Source organism: Drosophila takahashii, chromosome 3R (assembly GCF_030179915.1).
Source record: "Drosophila takahashii strain IR98-3 E-12201 chromosome 3R, DtakHiC1v2, whole genome shotgun sequence".
In the NCBI taxonomy this organism is placed as follows: Eukaryota; Metazoa; Arthropoda; class Insecta; order Diptera; family Drosophilidae; genus Drosophila; species Drosophila takahashii.
In genome coordinates this window covers 28025919-28045183 of record NC_091681.1, presented here as the reverse complement: position 1 = coordinate 28045183, position 19265 = coordinate 28025919, and the positions used below count along the sequence as shown (strand labels likewise).

Sequence of the window (19265 nt, the reverse complement as noted above, 5' to 3'; positions counted from 1 at the left end):
CTACGCAACACTTTGAAAACTATCGATAAAAGTAATCGATACTTTTCAGTGCTGCAAGCTGCCGCATCCTACGCCCTACCCAATACTGGCCATTTCTCACGTGTAAAAATTAAACGTTTTGTTTTTCCCACATTTCGGCTTTAATTAACTTAAGATGAAACGCCTGAGTGACGAACGTGCCAAGATCCTGTTCGAGCACCTCTCCAAATAGTGGGTAAACTGAAGTAACCAGCAGAAAGCAGCTAACAAGTGTACTTACAGCATTGGCAGCAACGTGAAGCAGTTGATCGACCGCCCGGATGGAACATATTGCTTTCGGGAGCACCGCGATCGGGTCTACTACGTCTCCGAGAGGATCCTGAAGCTGAGCGAGTGCTTCGGCTACAAACAGCTGGTCTGCGTGGGCACCTGCTTCGGCAAGTTCTCCAAGACCAACAAGCTGAAGTTCCACATCACGGCGCTCTACTACCTGGCGCCCTACGCCCAGTACAAGGTGTGGGTGAAGCCCTCCTTCGAGCAGCAGTTCCTCTACGGCAACCACATCCCCAAGACCGGGCTGGGTCGCATCACGGAGAACGGCGGCCAGTACCAGGGCGTGGTGGTGTACTCGATGAACGATCTGCCCCTGGGATTCGGAGTCCTGGCCCGCTCCACGACGGACTGCAAGACCGCCGATCCCATGACCACCGTCTGCTTCCATCAGTCGGACATCGGCGAGTATATTCGCGCGGAGGACACGCTCTTTTAGGTACCTAGATGCTAAGTTTTTACATGTTTTATAGCCAAGATCATGTTTAGATTAATAATAAGTATGCTGAGAAAACCAAATTGTTTTATTTAATAATTATCCTTTTAAAAAAACGTTTTGGCCAAAAACCTAATCAGGAGCGTGTCTCCGCTAACTTAGTGTTTTAGTGTGGCCGTTTAACAATTTACCATTTCTTTGTGATGGGACAAAAACATCGATGTTTTCACCGATGTTTCTCCACCTCGATTAGAGTTTCACTCCAATTCAAGCGCACTGTTAACGGCCATACGAAAAGCACTCAATCCAGCTGTAGCTGAGCAGACTCAAATGTTAAGTTTAACAGAACTGTCTCGTAACACTCAGCATTTCACAGACTTGAAATTTCTTACAAAAGCTTATTGAAATAAAACTAAAAGTAAAACCATTTTGAATTGTTCCAGAAATCCAAAAACAAACTAGGGATGTCGAACGATGTTTTCACCGATGTTTCCCCTCTATTGTTTTTTTTTTCAATGCAGCTGAGCGTCGACTATCGCCGGAGATTTGGAAAAAAATCTTGTTTTTTCGTGGGATTCTTCGATGGAAAAGCGTCTGAATGCGGCTGCAATATGGCTGCTGATACTATTGTATGGAGCTCCCATTGGTAAGGATTTGTAGTAGGGCAATGTGGGTCGTCTAAATGCACCCATGGAGGCCATAAACCTGAGTCATCTAATTCGCACTTTCTTTGTCTGCAGCTCAGGGCGAAAGAACGCGAGATAAGATGTACGAGCCCATAGGAGGAGCCAGTTGCTTCCGCCGGCTGAATGGCACCCACCAAACGGGGTGTACCTGTGAGTATATATAGGGGATATCCTAAGAAACCCCCTTTCTAATCCCTCCCCCCTAATAGCAACCTACTCCGGTTCCGTGGGCGTACTCCATCTCATTAAAGTACCGGCCGATCTGGAATTCCTGCTGACCAGTCCACCTTCTCCTCCGTACGCTCCCCTGATACCACCTCACCTGTTCACACGCAGCAACCTGATGCGACTGAAGGAGGCTGGGCCAAAGAACATCTCAGTTGTCCTTCTGATCAACAGGACGGACCAGATGAAGCAGTTCTCGCACGAGCTCAACTGCCCCAATCAGTATAGTGGCCTGAACAGCAGCAGCGAGACCTGCGACGCCAGCAATCCGGCCAAGAACTGGAATCCCTGGGGCACCGGCCTACTGCACGAGGACTTTCCCTTTCCCATCTACTACATTGCTGACCTGGTTGAGGTGAAGAAGCTGGAGCAGTGCTTCCAGGACTTTAACAACTTCAACTACGAGACGCACGCACTGCGCAGCCTGTGTGCCGTCGAGGTCAAGTCCTTCATGTCGGCCGCCGTCAACACAGAGGTCTGCATGCGGCGCACAAACTTTATCAACAACCTGGGCGGCACCAAGTACTGCGATCCGCTCGAGGGACGCAATGTGTACGCCACTTTGTACCCCCGAAAACCAGCGGCGGAGAACAAAACTGAGATAGTTCATACGAATGAAAAGTTCATACTGGTTTCCTGCCGTCTGGACACCGCCACCATGTTCGATGGCGTCGGTAGGTGTACTTTAAAGCAAGAGAATTCTATGCTTGACTTATTTCTTCCCTTAACTTGAAGGTCTGGGAGCCATGGACTCACTCATGGGATTTGCCGTGTTTACCCAGCTGGCGTATCTCTTGCGACAGCTTCTGCCGCCTCAAAGTTCGCTGCCCGATCCCCTGCGGAATGTGCTCTTTGTGACTTTCAATGGCGAATCATACGACTACATTGGATCTCAGAGATTTGTTTACGATATGGAGAAACTCCAGTTTCCTTCAGAGTCCACTGGCACCCCGCCCATTGCCTTTGACAATATTGAACTTATGCTGGACATTGGCACACTGGATGACATAGCTAACATTAAGCTGCATGCGCTGAAAGGAACTCGATTGGCTCAGGAAATTCTAGAGCAACTGAACAACTATGGCAAGTCGCCACGCTATGGTTTCAACCTAAACATTCAGTCCGAAATGAGTGCCCACTTACCACCAACATCGGCGCAGTCCTTTTTGCGACGCGATCCAAATTTCCCGGCTTTGATTCTCAACGCACGACCAACCAACAAATATTACCACTCAATCTACGATGATGGGATTAATGTGGATTTCAGCTATGCGAACACAAGCAAGGACTTCACCCAGCTGGCGGAAGTGAACGACTTTAAGTCCTTGAAGGCAGATTCACTGCAAATGAAGGTGCGCAACGTTTCATCGATTTTGGCCATGGCCCTGTATCAGAAACTTACTGGAAAGGAGTACACGGGCACCAAGGTGGCCAATCCCCTGCTGGCTGATGAGTTTCTGTATTGTTTCCTGCAATCGGCAGACTGTCCGCTCTTCAAAGCTGCCTCTTATCCGGGCAGTCAGTTAACAAACCTGCCTCCAATGCGGTAAGTGTATAATATATTTCTTTTTCGTCAGTAAATTGTTAATTTAAAGTTCATTCTTTCTTTTACTAGCTATATAAGCGTCTTGGGCGGATCTCAAGAGTCCTCCGGCTATACATACAGAATGCTGGGGTATCTCCTGTCGCAGGTACAGCCAGACATTCCTCAAGAAAACTGCACCGAATTGCCGCTGCACTATTTTGCCGGCTTCAACAACATCGGAGAGTGTCGCCTTACCACGCAGAACTACAGCCACGCCCTGAGTCCAGCTTTTATTACTGATGGTCAGCCTTGATAACCCTTTCTTATTTGATATAATATCAAAATTAATATATTTTATAGGCTACGATTGGAGCTCCGGCCAGTACTCGACATGGACTGAATCCACCTGGTCACAGTTCAGTGCACGCATCTTCCTGCGTCCGTCCAACGTTCACCAGGTCACAACTCTCAGCGTTGGCATAGTGGTGCTGATCATCTCCTTCTGCCTGGTGTATATAATTAGCTCTCGATCGGAAGTCCTCTTCGAGGATTTGCCGGCTAGCAATGCCGCGTAAGTCACTTCAGATGCAACTACTTAATCATCGCCAATTTGCTCATCAGTTTCTGGGGGAGCTACAACCCATGTCATCTTTAGAGACTAGTTTTTTCGTTTTTGTTTCCATGTAATATTTATTTGAGATTTATTGTTTCTAGATTATTTGGTTGATGTCACAACTGCCACAGCGACGACATCATTGCGTTCAGCTGCTCATTCCACAGATTTCTGCATGCATAAACGTTAACAGTTTTAAAAGTAGTTACCTATAAATCGATCGACTAAAATCTCTGATTTATGCGTGCCCTTTTAGGTTGCCGCGTCCGACGGCCTGTTAGTCAGTGGAAATCGCCAAGCAAATCTGAGTCTATGCCGGAGCTGATTGGCAGCTGAATAGGATGTGAAAACAAAAAGACAGACTTAACAAAGAAACTAAAATGATATTCTAACTTGTCTTATTTAAGCCGTTAAGCAAACCTTTATTTATATATGTATTTTTGTATTTTAAACAAGTAAATTAGCCTCTAGCGACTATGTTGTAGACATTTATAGACATTTAACCAATTGCGACTAAATTCTTTCTACTTGTCCGGCCCGTTTTGCATTGTACATAGGGATAAACAAAATTGAACCTCTGAGAATGCCAAGGAAGAGATGTCTGTACAAATATATTGACAAGAAACTGCTATAAATCATAGAACACTGGAAATATTTATACCTTCTGCATATATTGCGATACTGAACTTAATGATCTGAAATCATCACTTCATAGAAGACAAATAATTATTATAACGACTTTAAATTATATATGTTTAATAAATTTTGATAAGGTGTAATCGATGTCTTACTATCTGTTATTTTTTTAGGGATCAGGTTATGCATTTTCATTCACAGCTCTCGGTTACTCAGGTCCTTCAGCAAAGATCCCCACGGTTGAGGTAAGCCAACCAGAAAGGGATTTACGAATAGTTATGTTTCTTGTTACCAAAGCAGCACATTTGTACTAGAGTAAGAACGTTTTATCTTCGTATTACTCTAAAAAGCTAAGGAAATGCGTTTGGAAAAAATTGACAATAGTTTGTATGGTACTCCTTTGGTAATGTAAAGTCTAAAATAATTTAATTCCTTTAATTTAGCAATCCCTGTTGCCGGAGATTAACAATGGAACTTGCGATGACCCCGGCGGATGCTTTCAGGTAGCCGCCACTCAGCAGCATGACCACCGGAATGCCCAAAGCACGGAATGTGCTGAACACCAACCGATCCCGCTCCATCACGCCCTCGGCGGAAATGGCCAGGTTGCCCAGTGGATCGCCCCTTAGCACATCGGTGCCGGCATTGTAGATGACCACATCCGGACGGAACTCGGCCAGGGACTGCATTAGGCAGCGCTTCAATTGCCTCAGGTAGAAGGCATCCTCGGTGTGGTTTCTCAGCTCCACGGCACAGCGGATACTCTCCTTGGCCACATGGTCACGCGGATAGACGAAGGCATTGTACATGTCCAGAATGTAGACGGCTGCCACGTTGCTGAAGTCACGCTCATGCCCATTGCCCTGGTGGGCATCCAGGTCCACGATCATGATCCGGCGCACCCGGTAGGGTTCCTGCTCGAACAGCCGCAGGATGAGCAGCGAGATGTCCGCATACGGACAGAAGCCGCCGCCCCTGTACGAGCAGCAATGATGAAATCCGCCGCCCAGGTTGATGGCCCATCCGTAATCCAAGGCCAGCTTGCCGGCCAAAATGGAGCCGGCTGCCTGGAAGCGCATGGGACGCAAGTAGGAACGCTGAATGTAGCGATTCGGAACGAAGGCCATTACCGGCACCTCTGCAATGCAGGCCACATTCATGCTCCACTGCAGGGACTTGAGGTAATCCCTCGTGTGGATGCGACGCAGCTGCTCCTTGCTCAGCTCTTGGGGCTCGTAGAAGCTGCCGCCATCAAGCTGCAGTTCCTCGCACAGGAGCTGTAATGGAATAGCGGATAAACTGATGCCCAGACGAAGTTAAGGGATGCTTACACACCTTCTGAATGTTCTTGCCCTTGGCCGCATCGAAGGGATGTAGGCGTTCAAGGCCACCGAAGCGCACCGCATACTTTCGCGAGAAGACAATGGGCAGCTTGCTGGCGGAGCGGGCGTCCTCCCGCTTCACCCAGACCACCTCCTCGGACTCGATCTCCTCGTGGTGCACTCGCTCGGTTAAACGCTTCATTACTCCTTCCAAATCACATCCGTTCGACACCAGTTGAATTTGCTACGCTACGCAGATAGAAAATGCAATTCCGGATTTTAGGGGCTGGGTTTGGGGGTGGATGGCGCCATCAGCTGTCGACCGGCGAAAAGCTTCCATCCAAGCACTTGGTAAGCTTTTGCATAAAACAACAAATGCACTTTAAACAATTTTAAAAATCTTATATAGGAAACCTTATTTTAAAACTAAGCTTTTATGTGGAATGATACCCCTATTTGCCTTTACTTAGATATACAGGTCGATCATGGTCATCTTGTAAGACCCGATAGGTGTCGAGGATTCGCCGGTGACGAGAATCCCTTAGTTGCCAAAAGTTCTTCCACTGTTTGATGGTAAAGAAAATTAACTACAACTTGGTCTAAAACCTGTGTACTTACAAGTTCCGTGGGCACATTAAGAGGTGTCGGAAAAACAAACCAGATGGCTGCTTCAGCGCAGGGAGGAGTGGTAAGGGAACCTACAGGGATATATTTAAAAAAAAAATCCTCAAGATATCCGTACCTACCTTGATAGCTCAAATATTTGTGGGTGTCTATGCTTATCAAAAGATCTTCCAAAGCCATACTTTTTTCAAGAGAATGGCTATCATCCAGTCCGGATATCTTAGAGACCTGTTTGCAGATCTCATTCATAGCTGGCGATTCTGTTTCAGGATTCTTCAATGGAAATAAAAATATATTTTATAGATTTAACTAATTAATTCCCCACCTCTAAATGCGTTATCAGCAAAGCCAAAATCGCAAATCCATTTCTATGAAGAGCAGCTTCCTGGTTGCTTTTGTAATTGGAATTCTTATGAACTATGTGCACCTCTCCGTCATAATATTCACCATCCAATCTGTGCTCGGATCCTTTGGTCTGTTCGGATCCCCAATGAAAGTGCATCTGCTGAGCTTCGAAGACATTTCCACCCTCACTGCTGATACAAAGAGATGGCTGCTTTCCCTCCACAGTCATTGGAATCCTCATGAGGACTGTTAGTCCATTGTTCATCACGGTCAAGGGATCACACAAGATTTTATTGTAATTTACAAACTTTAGTTTAGGGACATTACATGTAGTGGTCTTTGGGAATAGCTTTTATTATTGGAAATTATAATCTATGAAAGGGTTGCTTACATTAAGAGAGCACAGAGCAATTGGCGATTGTCTTTCACCACCCCTTACATTCCAATCTCTTCCTTGTTTATCATAATTAAACCCAAAATGGCTCCTGGTTCCCGGGTTCGTTGGGGCAAAACTTCTAACCACAAGAAACATGTATAGAACATTTACAGATTCACAAAACAACAAAAAATATAAAACTAAATAAAACAAATTTTTTGACATATTTTTCAAGAAGCTGTGATTTTTTCAAGGATTGTCTCTCGAGTTACTTCCTATGGGCAGATGTACAGCTTGTTAGTTTCTAATTGCCTGGCCTTCCGGTCGATTAAATTCTGTTCCAACATACGATTGCAGCCCTCATAGATGTACTTGGTTAGAAAGAAGAGTATCTCAAAAATGGCCACCATAGAAAAGCCCACAAAAATAGACATTATGTTGCCAATGGTACCTGTGAAGTGGAATATCATATTGTAATATTCAGGAGGAATAATATAGTCCGAAACTTACTGAACACCTCGAACCAGGCGTTGTTTAGCAATCGGATATAATACTGGGCATGAGCATCGGCGAAGTAAACCCTAAGAACGGAGATATCTGTGCTGAACTCCGTCTGGTTATTCTCATCCACCTTCAGGGTGGCCAAATAGTTGTCTATGGGCAGAGCACTCATCGATACCCCGTACTGCACATCGCTGCAGGAAGGCAGACACTGTGGACAATATAGGGCCTCCTCAATTTCCCGCTCCAAGCCAAGAATTATATGCCTTTCGGTCAGGACATTACGCCACTTGACTGGAAATTAATCCCTTTTTTAACACTAAGAATTCAGAGAGATCAAATCACTTGCTTACACATGTACTGATTGAGGCAAGATACATGTCCCAATGTGCAGTAGACGACGCCATCGAGGTTATCCACCAGCTGAAGAGGCAATTGGAAGGGCAAACAGCGACACAGAGCGATGATACTACGGATTCGGCACCTGGTGATGCAGTTGGGGAAGCTGTAGGCATAGGTGTAGGTCGTAATTAGCTGCTCGTTGATTGGATTCTGAACCTCGTGGTCGAAATAACAGCGTCGCTTTAGGAAATAGTATTCAAAAAAATATAAATGATATAAACATTTTTTAAGGAATTTACCCCCAAAGGCGAAAAAGATTTCAAGCTGTCATCTGTGTCCACCACTCGAGCATAGATAGATAAATAACTATCTTCACCCTGACCGGGAAACATCTCCAGCACATTCGATGAGCTAACCGAGGGATAATTCTCAGCACTGTGAATCATGACAATATATCCATTTGTATTCAGGATGGGGGCAAAGTAGTCCGAGTGGCTGTCATTCAGCACTACGGTGAGTCCAAGTTCCGGCCTGGACAGGCGATCCTTGAAATGGCGTTTCTTTAATCTGGCGAGGAGGGGTGTTATTTCGAATCATTAGAGAAAACTTCACCTACTTGTTCTCCATATTGAAGGTGCAGCAAGGTCCGTACATGGTGAGGCTCTCCTGAAAGGCGTCTTTGCTGAAGCAGGGGATCTCCACATTGGCCAGGCTGCACTTTAGCACGAATTCATGACAACTGGGGGTTAACTGAGGAACACAGAAGTTCTCTTTCCATTTACAATATTAAATAGTCGTTAGTTTATTTACCATTTTCATAATGCGGCGAGTGTCGAAGAAAGTCTCGTTGTTCCAAGTGCCAAAAACATCGAGAAAGGTCTGAAAGGTAACAAAGTCATCGGTGTCCACCACTGCACCCACGTTGATATAAAACTGGCGGAAATAACTTAAGCGCTCCAGAAAGTATTCCACGGGACGAATCACCGGGCTGTTAAATCTTCTGCAAAGGGTTATTATTATTACTACACTATCTTTTTTTTTAGGTATACTCACAGTTCTTCAGCATACTTAATGACCGCCTGTCGGGAAATGCGATTGTTGGGGCAAATGGAAACAGCAGGAAATGGCACATTTTCCACCGGATAAAGTGGATCCTTTAGATTGGTCACAAAGGACTGGGCCACAAACTGTTCCCAGGTGAGCGAAAGCACCACCACCAGGGAGATGGTGGTGGTCATGTGGAGCAGCAACCAAATCAATCTGATCCATTTCAAGTTAAAATTTAAAATATTTAATATAAAAAAACATTTCTTACCTTTGTCCCAAAGTTAAGTCCGGCGACAAAAGCTTATTGTATCCTTGAAGAGATATATTCCTCAGAAGATCCGCCATATCCAAGCAAAAAGCCGAACCCAAGGAAGTTTTACGCAGACTTTTAGACTTCTTTTCCTTGTCTGCCTTGGGATTCTTGATCCACCAAATAGCATTGGATGTTGACTCCAGTTTAGCCATCTTTAGCGAGGTTTTATTTTCTGTAATCCTTTCCAAGTCACTGCCTTTTTAACTCTGGTTGGTACTCATAGTTTCTCGTGTCTATAAAGTATTCTAGGGAAACAGAACCAGCAGAAAATGGGCGTGACTCGCTAATGAATTATATCCATTAACGCAGACCTAATTATTAGTAATGTCAGGGAAACTTTAGAACTAAAAGTAAAAAAAACCGTTGTAAACAAGAAAATACAATTTATTTTAATAGTTTTTTTATAATATTTATTTAATTACAAAATTCCATAGGAATCGTTTTTGGCGCACTCGTAATGGAACTTAACTTAAACTTAATCCTATTGAATATTTTCCGGTACAAAATGTAACAGTTCATTGTCTAGCTAATCCTGAGTCGAGTCTTGTGTATGTCTTAATAGAACATAACATATATTTATTCCTATCCAGATGGCCAGAAGGGTTGGCCCGGATAAGTGCGAGATCCTGGGAAGGCGTATTGATTGGGATTAACCACTCGGGCGATATCCGTGTAGCTGCGACCGCCTCGCTGTGGAGACTGGTAATATCCTCTAGCCGGGGATCCGTATGCGGTTGACAGGAGAAGGAGCAGGGCCACCATGAGGCTATTAATAATTTCTTTAACTAACATGGCTTGGTAAGAAGTGCTCCGCTTTGAGTGCTGAACTGCAATACTGCCGGTGACCAGCCTATTTATATTTATATGGATATCCGCGGCTGATCGGTTCTTGCCGTTCTCAGACGCTGGCTTATCAATCAGGTTTTGGCACCGACCGAAACCCCAGGAGAATTGCGTTGCCGCTCACGTAGATCTCGTCTCTTTGTACGATATGGCTTTTTATGATCACTTTGTTTTCTCAATATTTACTGACACGGTGCCCGCGCCAAGTCATTCACACCGCAGCCCGTTATGCCGACCGACCGACCGATCGGTCGTGAGTGGGCATATATAGCATATATAGGTAGAACTGAGCACCTGATCTTGACTCTAATTGCGTGGTGAATGATTTAGCTCTATTCGTACGGCTCGACTCAGCCTCTCAGCATAAATGCTCGTACGTATTTAAATTGTAATTAGCGCCGCTGACGGATTGAAGTAATGACGTAGGTGCGCCATCTGAGGCGGCGTATTAGCAAATTCTTGCATAAACAATTGCCATGTTCGGTGCGAACTGTTGCCACTGACTTGGGCCAAAGTCTTCCTTCCTGTATGCTGGCTGGGATCTGGTTTCTGGTTTTACTTCCTCAATGACAGCCGGTGCACGAGGGGAAGTCCTAGGCGAGCAGCTGCATCTCAGTCTGAATCACTGGGCCTGAATCACCCGCAAGTACATAAAGATCGTAAAGATCGTAAAGGGGCTATATATACCACACTTGTGAGCCATGATGAGTTCAGTCAGATGATGCCCTGGGTAATCAACAGTTCAACCGAACATTAATGGTAACTTTTTCTGTTAAGGAATTTCTCAAGCCTATTAAAGTGTAAATTAAATTCTTAAGAATTTTAGGGGGTTAAATAAAAATAACAAAACTATTAAAATTATTTCGTGATTCATTGGCAAATCTCCCACTTTTCTGAAATGATTTCTGAATTATCAGGGGAAATTTAGTCAATGATTCGTTCGGGGGTTTGTGAAATAATTGTATTTCCTTGACTGACAGCAAATTGCATCCAATGCAGTAACACATAGCAATAACTTTGAATTATATTGTTAAAAATAATAAACCGAAAAATACGTAAAATTTTCCGTCTTTGGTTTGGATTATCTAAATCATCTCAAATTAAAAGAAAAAATCGCAAAAAATTGATTTTTCTGGCCCACGGTGCAACGGTATAATCAGCTAAAGCGTAACCAGCGAAACCAATGCAATCAAAACAGGACTCCTTCCCCACTACTCTTCCGTTCTCTCTAGAGAGCTAATAGCCATCCATGAAGCTGTTAAAATTGCGTCTCTGCACTAATATACCTCTTTATATAAATAAATAAAATATTGTTATTCCTTTCCAAATGGCCAGAAGGGTTGGTCCGGATAAATGCGAGATCCTGGGAAAGCGTATTGATTGGGATTGACGATTCGGGCGATATCCTTATAGCTGCGACAGTCTCGGTGATGGTGATGTCCTCGGGCGGGGGATCCGGATACGGTTGACAGGAGAAGGAGCAGGGCCACCATGGGGCAATGGATAATTCCTTGAACTAACATCGGTAAGAAGTGCTTCGCTTTGTGTGCTGAACTGCAATACTACCGGTGACCAGGCTATTTATAGTTATTGGATATCCGCGTCTAATCGGTTCTTGCCGTTCTAAGACGCTGGCTTATCAATCAGGCACCGACCGCTCAAACCTATTAAAGTTTAAATTAAATTCTTACGAATTTTAGGGGTTAAATAACAATAACAAAACTTTTAGAGTAAAGTATCGTGATTCATTGAAAATTCTCCCACTTTTCTGAAATGCTTTTATTAGGGGAAATTTGTATTTCTTCGACTGACGGCAAATTGCATCCGATGCGTAATTACAAATCTTAAAATTGTTCACTTATGAATATGATAATTCTTTACTTTAATTTAATAAGTTTGTTCATGCTCTCCAGAAGTTCTTTACTAATTCTTTCTTTGAATCCCCTCTTAAGATGGATAATAAAACTTAATGGCACACGTTTTAGAAATTTTTAAACAAAACATGATGAATATTCTGCGGAATTCCCCACAAGTAATCCCTTCGTAAAAGTTCCCAGTCAGGGACCTTACCCCAGTATCCCAATAACCGGGAGATCCGAGTCAGCCCCTCATGTGTCTCCCCCTAAAGCGATGTCGCGCCTCCATTTCGTTTAAATTTTAATCACGTAACAGCGATCCACTGAACGCGTCGCTCCGTAAATGCCGGCCAGTGATCATAAATCTTTTGATCGTAGATTAATATACACGTACTCACAAGTAGCGGATTGATAGAGCTTAAAATAATTAAACAACTCGTTGATAGATGTAACTTTCGCTGGTTTTATTTTAATGCTTAATACTGCTGACAACATGATCTTATATAAGGAAGTGCTCAACCCCAAAGAGGCGAGTAAGGAGTGCGAGGCAGGAACCGACTGCCGCCAGGACCCACATAGGGGGCTGGATTTATGACTTTTGCTATTTGGGAATAGGTGCGTCCTTGACGGTTTCCGGATGGCTTTCGTCCTCCATTTGGGTAAGAGTGCGAGGAGTGGGATGAATATGATGGGTATGAGTAGGAAGAATATGCAGGATAAGCTGGATAGTTATAGCCGTATCCTCCAGCATAGTTTCCATATCCGTAACCGTAGTTTCCATAGCCATTACTACCATAGTTTTGAGCTCCGCTGTATCCTTTTCCCGACTTCCAAGACTTGAAGAACAGAGCACTGCTCCAATCCAGACAGCAGGTGAATAGCAGAATGAGTATTGTCAAAAAGGAATCTCGGGCTCTCATCTTGCTTCTATTTCGAATCACTTCCAGTTCTGACAGTCCATCTACGCAGTTCTCCTCTATTTATACCCTGGGGAATGGGAATGGGGAACGGAGTTGGGCAGCCGTGGTGACACATTGTGGTCTAGCTCATTTGAATGGTTTCTTTTTTAACGTATTCTTTATCCCATAAAAACGGTCGGGATCTCTGGAAGATTAGCTCGGCCAACGGGCAAGCGACGATTCAAACTCAATGCATTATGCTGGATTTATTATAGCAGACGGATTGGCACGATCAGCATGCGGAGCACGCGCCACTCACTGGAAGACTGAGCGATCAGTGGTCAGTAGCCTGTATACAGCGGACATCCCATCCCCATCCATAATAAAGGCATTAACTTCCATTCAGCTGCGACTTGATTTGAAACCTTATAGGTATAATTAAAATGGGCATGATTTCATAATATAAAGTCAGGTTCAAATTCCAATATTATATTAAGGGATAAATGTCTGTGTAAAATCTACTACATAAATTTAAATCAAGCTTAAATTATCATAAATAATTTGGAATATAAATATGCTATAAATACAAAGCCAGAAAATAATTATTGACAAGTTGTAATGATCATTCTTACTTATAGTTAAAAACAAGAGAGAACGCTATAGTCGGGTTGGTGTCCCGACTATCTAATACCCGTCACTCAGCTAAAGGGAGTGCGAACGCTGTGTCGGGTTGGTGTCCCGACTAATAATCGTAACTCAGCTAAATAGAGTGCGAGGGAGATAGATATATGTTGACAATTTATAAAGCGTATAACTTTTTAATGAATGGTCCGATTTGAAAAATGTCTTCTACATTTCGATAGGTATAAATATACACAACAAAATTGCATTTATACTTCTCGGAAATCTTTAAAGATGTGGGCGCAGGACCCATTTTAAAATCGTTAGTGGGCGATTGTGGGCGTTAGAGGGGGCGTGGCGCTCGGCTAAAATAAACTTGCGCTGCGTAGGAAGCCAAAGAATATGTGAGGGAAATCTCAACCTTCTAGCTTTTGTAGTTTCTGAGATCTCAGCGTTCATACAGACGGACAGACGGACAGACGGACAGACGGACATGGCTAGATCGACTCGGCTAGTGACCCTGATCAAGAATATATATACTTTATGGGGTCGGAAACGCTTCCTTCTAGCTGTTACATACTTTTGCACGAATCTAGTATACCCTTTTACTCTACGAGTAACGGGTATAACTATAAACTAACAGTGGATTTATTTTTCATTCTTTCTTTATTATTATGGATTATTCATAATTTCTTTCTTCATCGGTCCTATTAAATCTATTAAAAGAATTATTGACAAGTTGTAATGATCATTCTTTCTTTTTTTATGGATTATTCATAAATCTATTAAGAGAATTATTGATAAGTTGTAATGATCATTCTTTCTTTATTAATAATTTCTTTCTCCATAAACTGTTATACAATGTACATAGCTCTCGTATTATATTTTTGTTCCGAGAGTTTAAGCTGCGAAAGGTCTTTGTTTACCTTTTGCTTGAGGATGATCGTGGTGATCGCTGTGAGACGTCCGTTAGAGAGCGGTTCCGATCTCTCCAAGTAAGGCCACTCATCTTAATCACTCTCTCACCGATCGCCGGACAGGTTTCCAATGTTTACTCAAGCATTACGATTATCGCATAGGCGGAGCGAAAAAATTCCCCCCCAGTTAGAATCCGCCTCTCGCGGTGATCACTGCTCGATCATGACGCGATCTTCGACAGTTTGGATCACTTGGCTCTTCGCATTCATCTCGATCCACTCGTGCGTTGCCCAGTTTGCAGCTTCCTCACCCGGTGGAGCAGTTGCCTCTGCCGGAGGTGTCACCGTGGTCGCCCAACTGCCCGGATTTGGATTAATCAATGGACTCTTCAATGCCATGCACAACAATAACAATTTCGGCCAGCAGCAGCAATTTGAAAGGCAGCAGCAAGGAAGGCCTGGAATGGGTCACAATCGGAGGGGTATGGGAATGCCTAGGCCAGGATTCGGGCCACCCAGTCGACAGCAAGCTCCTCCTGGTTGGCCTCCAGGCTGGCAGTGGGGACCAACTGGCGGCAACCAGAATCAACCAGGATTTGGCTGGGATCAACCAGGTTGGAATAACGGGGGATGGAACGGAGGAGGCGGATCAGGACCAGGATGGAATGGAGGCGGATCAGGACCAGGATGGAACGGAGGTGGAGGCGGACCAGGATGGAACGGCGGAGGAGGAAGACCAGGACCAGGATGGAATGGCGGCGGCGGAAGAGGACCTCCACCAATGCCAGGTTGGAATGGAGGCGGAAGACCTCCACCACCGCCGCCACCAAGACCGGGCTGGGGAGGCGGCGGAATGGGACCGCCACCTAGACCACCGCCTGATTGGAACAACAATCCGGGCTTCCCAGATCAGCCGGATCCCAACACGAATTGGAACAATCCCAATGATAACACCACTCCCACAACACCAACACCAATTGTACCCACTGTACCAACAACGACACCCAAGCCAGCGGAAACTCATCCCACCTTCCAGCCACGTCCACCCACGCAGCCCACCAAGGACACCCTGATCATAGGCACCAATCGACCGCCGCTGCTGCCGCCCCAGAATCCAGACCCACCGACGCCCTTAAATCCAACATGGCCTGTTCCTCAGCCCATGCCAAATCACTCAGTCGAGTTGTCCGAAGAGCGTGCCATCGTGTTTCCCAGTTCCAGCAGATATATCCATTTGCCCAGCGAGGAGATTCCTTCGCAACCGCCCATCGATGTGAGAAGAAGATGATTCTTGACGAGGGATTTCCCCGATTCACATAGACCATTGTGCAATTGCCCCACTCAAGATCGCCTTTGTGCCGACTCCAAAACAGGTTCTAAGAGCTCGTTGTTGAAAATCACAAGATTTTAATAAATTACACATAAACAAAGAGATGAGACAGCAGATGATTGGATGAGAGATCAGATCGGGGTATCTGACAGATGAACGCTAGTAACCCCGCTGCTTGTAACCGCCTCCGTAATAATCCTGCGTCTTGTGGGGATAGTAGCCAGGTGAAGGAGGAGGGGCAGTGGGTCCTGCGTAGTATCCATGCTGCTGTGGAGGATAGTAGGCGGTTGGTTGCGCCGGACGAGGTGGTGGATAGTATCCGTAGCCAGCTGGATGTGTCTGCTGGTAGCCCCCATAGCCGTAGCCTCCTCCATAGTGATAATCGTAGCCCTGTTCGTAGCCCTCTTGGATAAGTGGACCTGGTCCAGGATGCGGATGTGGGTGGTAACCTCCTCCCGGTGGATAATACTTTGGCTGATCATCCAGAGCGCCCAAAAAAGCCTCGGCGATCTTATCGAATGTAGGACGGCAGTGGGCCAAACTGGCCAGGATCAGCACTAGAATCACAGAGAACAACTGCATCTTGGGGTATTTAGATTAATTTTGCTGTTTAATCCCAGTTCCCTGCCAGCTTTTATAGCCAGCTGCACATGGCGATAAGAAAGATGAATGGAATCGGGTGGAAGAACCTTGACTACTGGAACAAATGCTGTATATATTGTTTATAACGCTAATCTATCGAACTGGTAAACAAGGTTGTCTGAGAAAGCTTTCGTTCTATATATAAAGCAGATCATAATTATCATCTATGTTGGGATGGTTTTTAAGTCACTTGGGAAATACCCACAATTTCATTGCGTCTTTAGTTGCTTCTCTTTTTGATAGCCGAAAATTGAAATAGAACACTTGAAAAAATAGTTATTTTACTTATGCACTATTAAGATTCAAAATGATTTCAGTTCTTGTATCTATGATTTAAAACACTAGTTTTTTTCTGTTCATTCTATAACCTTTGTATACTATTTAATTAAACTGCTAGCAACCCCATTATTTTTCGCAGTGTGAAATCTCTCATTCAATTTACGGAAAATAGCACTCATTGAGACTGGGACTACCTATCTGGCCGTTGAGCCCCTGATGATAACCCCAAAAATAGACACTCAGCTAAGCTCTCATGGCATCCCATCTCACCATCAAATACACGCGCCGAGAGCTTCGGGGGTTTAGTATACCTACAGACACCATGGCCAGCAGGAGGGGAATCGCATTCGCCGCTCTGGCCCTCATCTTGATCGCCTCCAGTCGGGGATCTCAGTTCAGCAGGGACGAAAGTCAGGAGGATCAGAAGACGGAGTTCAACCTGGCCTCCACTTTGACGGGCGGCATAACGAGTAGTCGCCACCGCCAGCGGGCCAATCTCAACTCGCAACTCTATCCGGGATTAGCTCAGCTGGGAGCGGGTTACGCGGGCGTGGGCGCCACTGGATCCATCGATGATGCCCATGGCCATGAGCAGGGCGGCTCTGGCGTACGAGTGGCCAGTACGAACTCTATAGTTTTCCCCGGCAACCAGTTACCCAATCCGGCACTAACAATTACAGGAGGTCACCAGTTTCCGGCCTATCCGCCTCCAGGATTTCCAGCCCAACAGGCTCCGGTTCCGTATCCATCTGCAGGAGGTTCTTCGGGAGGGTCATCTTCAGGAGGTTTCCAAAGTGCAGGTAAAATCGCTTGTCAATTCTTAAAGAAACGTATCAATAAATCATATATAATCTCCCAAAATTTAAATAGAAAGTTTAAGAAACTATAAAAAATTGGAAAAATTGGTGAATACTGGTTTTAAACGATTCCATATTTTATCATACCTATTAAAATATGATATTCATTTCTTCCCGCGGTTTTTAGGAGCTGGTGGTCCTCCTGCTTATCCAGCTGCGGGCGCAGTTCCTGCTCCATATCCCACTGGACTTCCTCCGCAGCAGCCAGGAGCTCCTGGTTACTTCTCAGGAACTGGTGCCTATCCCTATCCAGGAGTTTACTTGCAGCAGTATCCAGGCTATCCCCAGCCAGCTCAATTTCCGGCATATGGAGTGGTTCCCGGTGCAGTTGCTCAGCCAGGAGTTCCGGGAGTAGCCGGTGTGCCTGGAGTTCAAGGAGTAGCCGGTGTTCCTGGAGTGGCAGGAGTCCCTGGAGCTCCAGCCACCAGCAACCAGAACTTCCATCGCTATCCGGATCACAATGCCGCTGATCGCACCCACTGGGATCACCACTTCTCGATGAACACCGAGTACAAGGAGGACGGAGTCCACAAGGGACCCTTCGGAGTGCTCAATAACCACAATGCCTTCGGCTATGGCAGTGGTTATGGGGGCGGCTACAACGGCGCCTTCAACTCGCCGGCCTACTGAAGCTGGACGGGATTACCGGTGGTGGGGAGGAGGGAAGGTGGGAAGGCGTGAGGAAATCCGAGTCGTAGTCATAAGTTGGCTGCTCCCTCTTTTGGGCAGGCCAAGGACAGCTGTCTTCGGCGAAATAAACTTGATTTCTGCACACCCAACCAAGATAATTAGCAATGCTGGCCAGTTACCAGTCGCCCGGTTGCACCTTGAACCGGAAAAAATAAGGCACATGCATTCGGCTTCCATACAGACAGATAACCTTACGCATACACATCTTATTCCCATTCTTTTTCTTGTTCCTGGTCCTATTCCTATTATTTTCTTCGGCGAGGACACAATTGAAGGGGACAGGAGCTACCTGGCTGGCAGGCAGCCGAAAAAAAGGAAAACACAAAGGACTCGCAGGACTCTAGACGAGCCAAAGGTGGTAGGAAATCAGAGGATGTCAGAGGGAGACCGATTCGAGGCCCTTTTTGAGGCCCAACTGCAGCGACATAAATCGGCTGGGATTCGGTGTGCAGCCGAAGAGGAGAGAAGGGAAAAAGAAAAGAAAACCCATCCAAAGGACGACGTCTTGATGTCTTGCGGCGCATGCGCAGCCTGCCGCGCAAATCCTGAACAAATTTTTGGCGCTAAAATGACAGAAGAGCGCGCCAAAAGCAAGGAACCGCAGGAAACTCGAACCGAGAGTGTAGAGACAAACGTGAATGATTTGGTCGGCTGATATCGGTGGGTTTTACCTGTAGCAAATCGAACAGATTCCAGACAGGGTTTGATGTCCTTAGGTCATCAGCCATCAGCTGTTCGAGGAAGAGCGTAGAAAAGAATACAAATACAGAATACAGCTGAGAGGAGTCTTAAACAATAGATGGGGATGGGTTTACTCATTCCAAAAGTAGTCTGGATTTTACAGATTTTTACCAATATCCTTTGACCTCTAATAGTTTATGGACTCATCTTTGACTATTAATGATTCCAAGGAAATAAGTATACACATTTCTGATAAAAGGACATTGAAAATTAAGATTGATATTAACTTATTCCACAGGATAATTTCAAAGGTACTTCTTAGGGGATTTTAAATATTTGAATTTATCCCT

The 19265-nt window shown here is 45.1% G+C and overlaps 11 protein-coding genes across 17 annotated transcripts; 4 read left to right on the top strand and 7 right to left on the bottom strand.

The window, feature by feature from the left end:
- The first annotated feature begins 68 nt into the window (after positions 1-68).
- Positions 69-823, top strand: LOC108058572 (60S ribosome subunit biogenesis protein NIP7 homolog). Its single transcript, XM_017143351.3, has 2 exons — positions 69-210; positions 262-823. The coding sequence occupies exons 1-2, from the start codon at positions 155-157 to the stop codon at positions 746-748; spliced, it is 543 nt and encodes a 180-aa protein (XP_016998840.1). The 5' UTR covers positions 69-154; the 3' UTR covers positions 749-823.
- Positions 824-1240: 417 nt separating this feature from the next.
- Nct (Nicastrin) lies at positions 1241-4573 on the top strand. Of its 4 annotated transcripts, XR_011418929.1 has the most exons (8): positions 1241-1391; positions 1486-1581; positions 1641-2330; positions 2392-3202; positions 3272-3483; positions 3542-3752; positions 3896-3995; positions 4051-4573. XR_011418929.1 is itself a non-coding variant. In XM_070216277.1 (7 exons), the coding sequence occupies exons 1-7, from the start codon at positions 1328-1330 to the stop codon at positions 4365-4367; spliced, it is 2100 nt and encodes a 699-aa protein (XP_070072378.1). In that variant the 5' UTR covers positions 1241-1327; the 3' UTR covers positions 4368-4573. The 4 variants fall into 4 exon arrangements, 3 of the variants coding, with proteins under 3 accessions (XP_070072378.1, XP_016998941.2, XP_070072379.1); XM_070216277.1 differs by lacking the exon at positions 3896-3995 and having other exon boundaries at positions 4352-4573; XM_017143452.3 differs by lacking the exon at positions 3896-3995.
- A 266-nt stretch (positions 4574-4839) lies between these two features.
- HDAC11 (Histone deacetylase 11) lies at positions 4840-5954 on the bottom strand. Its single transcript, XM_017143458.3, has 2 exons — positions 5766-5954; positions 4840-5707 (listed from the first exon to the last, which is right to left on the bottom strand). The coding sequence occupies exons 1-2, from the start codon at positions 5952-5954 to the stop codon at positions 4865-4867; spliced, it is 1032 nt and encodes a 343-aa protein (XP_016998947.2). The 3' UTR covers positions 4840-4864.
- Positions 5955-6173: 219 nt separating this feature from the next.
- Positions 6174-7314, bottom strand: CAH4 (Carbonic anhydrase 4). Of its 3 annotated transcripts, XM_070216280.1 has the most exons (6): positions 7113-7312; positions 6824-7028; positions 6702-6768; positions 6499-6649; positions 6371-6450; positions 6174-6315 (listed from the first exon to the last, which is right to left on the bottom strand). In XM_070216280.1, the coding sequence occupies exons 4-6, from the start codon at positions 6623-6625 to the stop codon at positions 6205-6207; spliced, it is 318 nt and encodes a 105-aa protein (XP_070072381.1). In that variant the 5' UTR covers positions 6626-6649; positions 6702-6768; positions 6824-7028; positions 7113-7312; the 3' UTR covers positions 6174-6204. The 3 variants fall into 3 exon arrangements, with proteins under 3 accessions (XP_070072381.1, XP_070072380.1, XP_016998959.2); XM_070216279.1 differs by having other exon boundaries at positions 6702-7028; positions 7113-7314; XM_017143470.3 differs by having other exon boundaries at positions 6702-7058; positions 7113-7302.
- A 29-nt stretch (positions 7315-7343) lies between these two features.
- Positions 7344-9452, bottom strand: ppk22 (pickpocket 22). Its single transcript, XM_017143456.3, has 8 exons — positions 9256-9452; positions 8994-9200; positions 8751-8940; positions 8557-8690; positions 8240-8507; positions 7952-8180; positions 7608-7892; positions 7344-7548 (listed from the first exon to the last, which is right to left on the bottom strand). Exons 1-8 carry the CDS (start codon positions 9450-9452, stop codon positions 7373-7375), a joined length of 1686 nt encoding a protein of 561 aa, XP_016998945.2. The 3' UTR covers positions 7344-7372.
- A 283-nt stretch (positions 9453-9735) lies between these two features.
- On the bottom strand, positions 9736-10407 carry LOC108058609 (uncharacterized). Its single transcript, XM_017143475.3, has one exon. The coding sequence runs from the start codon at positions 10090-10092 to the stop codon at positions 9883-9885; it is 210 nt and encodes a 69-aa protein (XP_016998964.2). The 5' UTR covers positions 10093-10407; the 3' UTR covers positions 9736-9882.
- Positions 10408-11412: 1005 nt separating this feature from the next.
- On the bottom strand, positions 11413-11805 carry LOC108058608 (uncharacterized). The gene has a single exon (XM_017143474.3). It carries the CDS (start codon positions 11664-11666, stop codon positions 11457-11459), a length of 210 nt encoding a protein of 69 aa, XP_016998963.2. The 5' UTR covers positions 11667-11805; the 3' UTR covers positions 11413-11456.
- Positions 11531-18323, top strand: Elal (Elastin-like). Of its 2 annotated transcripts, XM_044395612.2 has the most exons (4): positions 11531-11668; positions 16827-17307; positions 17368-17487; positions 17672-18323. In XM_044395612.2, exons 2-4 carry the CDS (start codon positions 16941-16943, stop codon positions 18172-18174), a joined length of 990 nt encoding a protein of 329 aa, XP_044251547.2. In that variant the 5' UTR covers positions 11531-11668; positions 16827-16940; the 3' UTR covers positions 18175-18323. The 2 variants fall into 2 exon arrangements, with proteins under 2 accessions (XP_044251547.2, XP_044251546.2); XM_044395611.2 differs by having other exon boundaries at positions 16827-17487.
- On the bottom strand, positions 12443-13167 carry LOC108058607 (heterogeneous nuclear ribonucleoprotein A3 homolog 2). The gene has a single exon (XM_017143473.3). It carries the CDS (start codon positions 12917-12919, stop codon positions 12515-12517), a length of 405 nt encoding a protein of 134 aa, XP_016998962.2. The 5' UTR covers positions 12920-13167; the 3' UTR covers positions 12443-12514.
- LOC108058601 (50 kDa spicule matrix protein) lies at positions 14482-15868 on the top strand. Its single transcript, XM_017143457.3, has one exon. It carries the CDS (start codon positions 14567-14569, stop codon positions 15722-15724), a length of 1158 nt encoding a protein of 385 aa, XP_016998946.3. The 5' UTR covers positions 14482-14566; the 3' UTR covers positions 15725-15868.
- Positions 15687-16412, bottom strand: Srg1 (Sting-regulated gene 1). Its single transcript, XM_017143472.3, has one exon. The coding sequence runs from the start codon at positions 16346-16348 to the stop codon at positions 15926-15928; it is 423 nt and encodes a 140-aa protein (XP_016998961.2). The 5' UTR covers positions 16349-16412; the 3' UTR covers positions 15687-15925.
- Positions 18324-19265: the final 942 nt, after the last annotated feature.

What these genes read in the sequence shown, in the direction of transcription:
- LOC108058572 (XM_017143351.3), top strand. Translation starts at nt 155, where the DNA reads ATGAAACGCCTGAGTGACGAACGTGCCAAGATCCTGTTCGAGCACCTC. An exon ending in TTCGAGCACCTCTCCAAATA is followed by an intron (nt 211 to 261) that starts GTGGGTAAACTG and finishes GTGTACTTACAG; the next exon opens with CATTGGCAGCAACGTGAAGC.
- Nct (XM_017143452.3), top strand. Translation starts at nt 1,328, where the DNA reads ATGGAAAAGCGTCTGAATGCGGCTGCAATATGGCTGCTGATACTATTG. An exon ending in ATTGTATGGAGCTCCCATTG is followed by an intron (nt 1,392 to 1,485) that starts GTAAGGATTTGT and finishes CTTTGTCTGCAG; the next exon opens with CTCAGGGCGAAAGAACGCGA. An exon ending in CACCATGTTCGATGGCGTCG is followed by an intron (nt 2,331 to 2,391) that starts GTAGGTGTACTT and finishes CTTAACTTGAAG; the next exon opens with GTCTGGGAGCCATGGACTCA.
- HDAC11 (XM_017143458.3), bottom strand. Translation starts at nt 5,954, where the DNA reads ATGAAGCGTTTAACCGAGCGAGTGCACCACGAGGAGATCGAGTCCGAG. An exon ending in AGGGCAAGAACATTCAGAAG is followed by an intron (nt 5,708 to 5,765) that starts GTGTGTAAGCAT and finishes ATTCCATTACAG; the next exon opens with CTCCTGTGCGAGGAACTGCA.
- CAH4 (XM_017143470.3), bottom strand. Translation starts at nt 7,253, where the DNA reads ATGTTTCTTGTGGTTAGAAGTTTTGCCCCAACGAACCCGGGAACCAGG. An exon ending in TGCTGATAACGCATTTAGAG is followed by an intron (nt 6,650 to 6,701) that starts GTGGGGAATTAA and finishes TTTCCATTGAAG; the next exon opens with AATCCTGAAACAGAATCGCC. An exon ending in TTAATGTGCCCACGGAACTT is followed by an intron (nt 6,316 to 6,370) that starts GTAAGTACACAG and finishes ACCATCAAACAG; the next exon opens with TGGAAGAACTTTTGGCAACT.
- ppk22 (XM_017143456.3), bottom strand. Translation starts at nt 9,452, where the DNA reads ATGGCTAAACTGGAGTCAACATCCAATGCTATTTGGTGGATCAAGAAT. An exon ending in ATTAAGTATGCTGAAGAACT is followed by an intron (nt 8,941 to 8,993) that starts GTGAGTATACCT and finishes AACCCTTTGCAG; the next exon opens with AAGATTTAACAGCCCGGTGA. An exon ending in CTCGCCGCATTATGAAAATG is followed by an intron (nt 8,691 to 8,750) that starts GTAAATAAACTA and finishes TGTGTTCCTCAG; the next exon opens with TTAACCCCCAGTTGTCATGA.
- LOC108058609 (XM_017143475.3), bottom strand. Translation starts at nt 10,092, where the DNA reads ATGTTAGTTAAAGAAATTATTAATAGCCTCATGGTGGCCCTGCTCCTT.
- LOC108058608 (XM_017143474.3), bottom strand. Translation starts at nt 11,666, where the DNA reads ATGTTAGTTCAAGGAATTATCCATTGCCCCATGGTGGCCCTGCTCCTT.
- LOC108058607 (XM_017143473.3), bottom strand. Translation starts at nt 12,919, where the DNA reads ATGAGAGCCCGAGATTCCTTTTTGACAATACTCATTCTGCTATTCACC.
- LOC108058601 (XM_017143457.3), top strand. Translation starts at nt 14,567, where the DNA reads ATGTTTACTCAAGCATTACGATTATCGCATAGGCGGAGCGAAAAAATT.
- Srg1 (XM_017143472.3), bottom strand. Translation starts at nt 16,348, where the DNA reads ATGCAGTTGTTCTCTGTGATTCTAGTGCTGATCCTGGCCAGTTTGGCC.
- Elal (XM_044395611.2), top strand. Translation starts at nt 16,941, where the DNA reads ATGGCATCCCATCTCACCATCAAATACACGCGCCGAGAGCTTCGGGGG. An exon ending in AGGAGGTTTCCAAAGTGCAG is followed by an intron (nt 17,488 to 17,671) that starts GTAAAATCGCTT and finishes CGCGGTTTTTAG; the next exon opens with GAGCTGGTGGTCCTCCTGCT.